Consider the following 6,356-nt stretch of genomic DNA (forward strand, 5'->3'; position numbering starts at 1 on the left):
GGGTGCCAGTTCTGGTGCAGGAGTGTCCTGTTTTGAATATGGCCGGCAGGAGATGCTCAGCAAACAGGACCTGCATAATGTGATAACGTGATCCTTCCCCATATATTCGACAGCTGATGTACCGAGCCATTTAGGGCTGCTGAGCTTGAGTCACCTTGTATTTTGGTCTCAGTAGCATCTCAAACCAAGATGTTCCAGCATTTACTTGTGTATACTTTTCAAGAGATGGAAAAGGCAGCCTTTTGTTAACTTCATGCTCTGGGTTTTTTTTTTTTAGACAGTCTATGATGAGTGGTTCATTACGCTTTACAATTTGGTATATACCTCCCTTCCGGTGCTAGGAATGAGCCTTTTCGATCAGGTACTGTTTCTATTACCACTTGGATTTTTATTATAGGGGTTTTACCTCTGGGTGCTTTGAGCTGTTTCCATGAAGAAATAACAGCTGACTTTTTGGCTAGCTATTGTGGTAGCCCCTGAAATAGTTTTCTGCCAGTAAGACCCAAGAGCCCAAAAAAAACTATGCATCATGGAAGAGATTATGTATTGTCCTGTTTTGGCCTATGGGTTTCAGTGTGTAAGGATAATTTTGGGTTAGGCTGTTGACTACAGCAAGAGCACTCACGTGAAATAGTCACATCTTACACTGTGTTCCTGAAGCCTAACTACTGACTTTTCAATGACCATACAAAGCAATGAAATAACTAGATCTCTGAAGCCAAGTTTTTCAGGTTCAGCCTTTCTAGGGGAACTCTTTCTGCAGTAATTTCACATACGCATTTCTACCTCATTATTACTATTTGGCAAGATGTAGGAGCAATAAAGCTATTCCTATATGCCCTTTACAAGTCAGAGAAGTAGGAACTTGTTACTCTGCAGTGGTTCACAGTGTTCAGCTCTGGACACTTATCAAAGTTAGACAGCCTGTGTGGTCCCAGGGGTGGTGTTTTCTACCCCTTAGCTTCCAGGCAACTCTCTGGAGAGCAGCCCATGCAGCCTGCTTAAGATCAAGTGTGCTTTCCTATATTTTGCAACACTTGTCAGTTTACTTAGCACAAGAAAGGTGAAATTCAACATGGAAAACATGTCTAGGTGACCTTGGGACGTGGTACGCTAAGTGAATTGTGCACTAAGCCTTTTCTCATGGAAATGCAAGTCACAGTGACATGGCAACCCTAAGTGGTCTTGTCTGGTTGGTTGGATAGGTGCCAGCAAAGCTGACCATCTCCTCTCTGCTTTCAGGATGTGGGTGATCGCTGGAGCATGCTGTTTCCTGAGCTATACGTGCCTGGCCAGCAAAACCTCTATTTTAACAAAATCGTGTTTGTCAAATGCATGTTGCAAGGGATCTACAGTTCCCTCATTCTCTTCTTCATCCCCTATGGGGCCATGTACAATACAATAAGAAGTGATGGGAAGGCCATTGCTGACTACCAGTCCTTTGCACTGATGGTCCAGACCTGCTTATTGATTGTGGTGTCTGTACAGGTAAGGCATCCCAAGTAATATTTTTAGGAATTAGTTGTTTTATGAAGACAGAATCTGGAGGGCCACTTAGGATCTTGATAGCATTGTAGTGGCTGCTGCACCTTGCATTCTTGCAAAAAAAAAAAAGTCTCTTGACACCAGATTACTCTCTTCATTTCAACAGAACAACAGATTTGTATGTTAGGAAAGATCAGGGTGACAGGAAAGCAGAGTCTTTGCAGTCGTAGCAAACAAAGCAGTAAAGGCTGGGAACAGAGAAGGACTCTTTTCAGTTTTATGGAGAGGGTTCGAAGCACAGGACTGCCTGTCTGCTATCAGGCAGTTATTTATAGGGTCTCCATCTTGGGGCTATCTCTGTAGCCTGGACCTATGCACAATGCAGATGGTAGGCCTGCACTTGCTGGAAGAAATAGCTAGGACTTGGATGGTACAAAATTCAGATGGGACTAGCAGGATGAGAGAAATTTCTGAAAGGAAAACCAATCAATCACACCTCCCTAGATAATGGTTTCTGCTGTCTGAGGTCTTACAGGCTCCTTCTCCTAACTTCCAATGCTAGATCACAGCCTGGGAGTGGGGACATACACACGGCTCATTTGAACTTAGTATCCTGTCTCCAGTACTGGTCATTCATGAATGCCTGAGAATAGGGCAACAAGAGGGCAAACATAGGAATTCTCACCTTTAATGGTCTCCCAGCATTCTGTGATCTGTGGTTTGGTATTTCTTGAGGTTTCAATGAATAACATTCTTGGGGACAGGTGTACAAAGCAGAGGACAAGCTGTGTTCTGCACAGATCTGCTAAATAATTAAGGTGCTGACAATAGCTGTATTGCTCCACTCTTTCAGATTGGCTTGGACACCTCTTACTGGACAGTTGTGAACCAGTTCTTCATCTGGGGCAGCCTTTCTGTTTACTTTGCTATCACCTTCACCATGTATAGTGATGGCATGTACCTGATCTTCACAGCCTCCTTTCCCTTTGTTGGTAAGCCCTGGGACAGAACTGGATTGCACTCAAAATGCGCACACTGTGGGGCTTCAATCTGTTGAGTATTTCTAGTATTGTCTCTTTAGGGGCAATAACAGAGTATATTGATTTCCTGTTCTACGAGAAATGCCAGAGTATTTCTGAGTGCTGCTGGGAATGCTTATTTTGAATCCCATCCATCCAGGTGTACATGTGCCATGTTTACTTCCTTGCATAAGAACTCACATTCACATACAGCCACAGGAATGGTCCTTTAAATAAACCTACTGAGCTGGCTGGAATGCTTTCTGCTGCTCTTTTGTATTCTGCTTCCAGGTGTCCAGTTCTTGCAGATAGCTAGGAGCATTTTGCTTGCAGAAGGATGCATATTCTTTTGCAAATAAGCTAACATGTCAGTATAGGAAAGCATAAAAGTACAACATCCAGTTAGACATGAGAAAAATGCCATGTAATTATGACAAGCCTTCATCCACGTTAAATGGCAAATTCCCAACAAAAAAAAAAAAGAATGCAGTGATGACCAGGTCTTTGCAGTTACTCCATATAACAGATTTCTGAACACATGCAAAAAGTGAAAGATAACATAAAAATGAGTCAGTCCATCTCCTGAGACTCAAACCAGGAGGAAGATGAAAGCTTAGCAAATTAATTTGGATATTTTTAATAGCTCTGTGCATTGTAACCAATATTGATCCACATTGTTATGAGGCTCTACTCCTGAAATCCCAATGCTTTTTGTTTCAAGTCTCAATTGGTGTATTAATCAATGCCTTTATTTCTGGATGAATTGTTAAGCCAAGACTTTTTCTGCCCCTCTTCACTGCAATATCAAGGCATTTGGGCATTTTAGAAATATCTGAGATGCAGGTCAGTTGTTGCAATGCATTTTCCAAGCAGATGGTCACATCCACTGTGAGATGGCTTTTAGCATCAAAATTGCTGAGTGAGAGAAAACAGAGTGTCTGTTCAGTTTCCAAAGACAGGTGGTAACTCATTTACCAGAGATGTCTCTATCTGCTGCTCCGTTGGTATTACGTAGGTCAAATTAGCATAATGCTGATGGCTGCTTAATAAGGTCTCAGTCTGAAACCATTTTTAAGGAAAGTGTTTGTAATCTGGACTCAGACAACTTGTTTACTTTAATTTCAGTGGAGTTGTATTACAGAAGAATTTAGGCAACTGAAAAGAAAACATTCAGCAACTTTACTGCCAACAACAGCATCATTAAGCCCTGTAATGAGGATTTTGCAGACTGTTTGTTCTATCTTACATTCCTTCAGCCTTGAAGAACCCAGAAGTGAGCACTTTGGTTTCAGAGAAGGTGGTGGTGTCAAGCCACCGCATGGCAGGTGCTCTGCCAAAACTCCCATTGGGATTCCCTATCCGTGCAGACACCCAGAGGAACCACATGCTCCTCTCGTAAAGGGCTGCGATCCTATAGTCTGCTGGGCAGTCAGTCAGTAACCCCATATGCTTCAGGGAATGGGGCTGGAAAGTAAGAAAACAGCATTCCTCCTTTTGCACTAAAGTCCTGGCAAAAGGTGAGAGGGCTGGACTGCTGCCGGAAGAGGTCTCTTGTACATTTATATCAATCCTTTGCAGTGATTTGGCTCTTTGTAAAGAGATGAGGCATTTCCTCTGACATTCTTGTCTCCCAGTTGCAACGTCTAGAAGTTGCATTCTTCTTTGCTTGTGCCAGACAGTCGTATTGTTATTGTTATTGCTGTTTGCCTTGTGCTCTGGAATCACAGAGAATCAAAGCTTCAGGTGAATGATGGTGAGAGTTGCTGCTGTTATGGTTTTAATAATGCTTTTGTTTTTTTCAGGTACGGCTCGAAACACCCTCGGCCAACCAAGCGTGTGGCTCGCAATCTTCCTCAGCATCACCCTCTGTGTGCTGCCTGTAGTTGGCTTTCGATTCCTGAAGACTCAGTTAAAGCCAACTCCCAGTGATAAAGTAAGGATATACCTTATTAAAGCAGAAATCCTGCTTACCAACACCTAAGCTTACCATGGAGCCGTACTGCATGGGCTTGGCATTGGTCAGAGTGTACGTCCCTGTAGGTGCAAGTGCTGCCATCTGTCTGTCACCTAGTTTTTTGAGAAGAAGGAGTGAATTCGGGATTTGGCATAGTTCAAACCATCTGCAGCTGGGCCTAAGGCTGAGATTATTTAGATATGGATTAGATTGCACTGGAACAAGGAAGCTGCACTATTTTTAGGTGTAGGGTTTAAGTACTGTGGCTCAGTGCAAACGTATGGCATGTTACTCCTGCCGTGATGCCGTACATTTTAATTTAGCCTGGCAGACCACAGCCTGCCACCCTCCACCCAGGTTTACATGTCTGCTGGGGATCTTTCTACTCCAGAATTTACTTCGTATGTAGCCGATGGTTATACACCTCTCTGAAACCTCTCCCACCCCCAGGAACAGGAAGGTGAGGCCACTAGGACAAAGAAAGACTGGGAGAGATGGAGCGGGCAGAGAGCGCGCAGCTTCCTACAGCCAATGGACCCCTCGAGAAAATCAGCACAAACCAAGCTCCCCGGCTTGGTTAGCATCTCCTAAATGCTGCTGCCACCTGGTGCCTCCTTTCCCTCCCTGCACTGAGCTGCAGACACGAGTGACCCTGAGCACAGCCCCACGGGCGTGCTCCCCATTGGCTGCTCTGGCCATCCCTGGAGTGTCTGTGAAGCTCCCCAGGGACTCCAGGGCTGGTGGAGAATGAGTGCAGGGGAATCCTGAGCCCCTGCAGAGTGGGTAGAGGGGTGCTAGAAAAGACTGATAGGAAGAAAAGTCCTGAGGACACAATTAGAGGCAGTTCAGGCGTGTAAAAATGGCTTTTACATGTTGGAGAACCCCTTTAGTAGCCTATTTTCTAGATTATGTAAGCCAGGTTTTAAATGCTTCCTTATTTGTTCTTTGGACTTTGACCATTGTTGAGATGAACTTTCACATTTTGAGTTATTTGACTGAAGTGCCTAAAAGAGCCGCAGTAATACCCTAAATGAGGCATCACAGAGCTGTCAGGAGCAATACACTGAAATCATCCCCTCCCATAAATTAGAGATGACACTCCCATTATCACCTTTTAGAATAAGATCACCTCTTCCTTTCACCAGGCTGCCACCCTGTGCTACCAGTTCAGTTCCTGCACTGCCTCCCTCCTACCACCCCCCCGTTTTGTCAATCATTTTTGGCTTTGGAACACTGCTTCCGTTTCTCTTTCTTTGCTCCTCTATGACTGTGCTTGTGAATAATTACACAGTCCCCACTTTTTCCATCTTATTTTCTGATTTCAGGTCTTGCTCAAGATCAAAGAAGCCAAAAAGAGGCCACCTCCACCCTCACCCAAGAGACGCCTCCGTCGGACCAGCACCCGGCGCTCTGGCTATGCCTTCTCCCATCAGCATGGCTTTGGAGCACTCATTATGTCTGGGAGAAACATGCGGCCAAAATCACCTTTTGCAACAACAGGAACATTTTCACCAAATAGTGAGAAATACAAACACAAAGGACTGTAAAAAAACCTCCAAAACACCAAAAAAAAGACCAAAAAAACCCAAACCAAAGCAAACCAAAGTAAAGGGCTGCCAGGAGTGGAGGCTGTGCTCCCTGCAAAGCACAAAGCTGGTGGCGGCCCAGAGCTCTGCCCTCAGAGCTACCAAATCAAGGACTTGAGCCTTTCCTTTTACACACGTGCACCCTCTGACTCCAGCTTCTCTTCCAAAGACGTGTGCTGCTGCCGAGGAAGGCAGGCAGAGTGAATCAGAGCTGTTGTATGGTATCCCAGAGGGCCTTTCTGAATAGGAGACAACATGCTGCGGGAGGCATCTCCACTCTCTGAGATTGTTCATAACGCTATTTTTTTTAAA

The 6,356-nt window shown here is 44.6% G+C and overlaps 1 protein-coding gene across 1 annotated transcript in view; it reads left to right on the forward strand.

The window, feature by feature from the left end:
* LOC104533766 (phospholipid-transporting ATPase FetA-like) overlaps positions 1-6,005 on the forward strand; it is a gene marked incomplete at its 5' end in the record, with an annotated part of 31,187 nt that extends 25,182 nt beyond the window's left edge. Inside the window, 5 exons of the mRNA XM_010189786.1 lie at positions 278-361; positions 1,243-1,488; positions 2,339-2,477; positions 4,307-4,437; positions 5,784-6,005. Coding sequence (XP_010188088.1) covers positions 278-361; positions 1,243-1,488; positions 2,339-2,477; positions 4,307-4,437; positions 5,784-6,005 — 822 coding nt within the window. The remainder of the gene's footprint in view (positions 1-277; positions 362-1,242; positions 1,489-2,338; positions 2,478-4,306; positions 4,438-5,783) is intronic.
* Between the last annotated feature and the right edge of the window lie 351 nt (positions 6,006-6,356).

This window comes from Mesitornis unicolor, unplaced genomic scaffold (genome assembly GCF_000695765.1).
Source record: "Mesitornis unicolor isolate BGI_N332 unplaced genomic scaffold, ASM69576v1 scaffold37348, whole genome shotgun sequence".
Lineage (NCBI taxonomy): Eukaryota > Metazoa > Chordata > Aves > Mesitornithiformes > Mesitornithidae > Mesitornis > Mesitornis unicolor.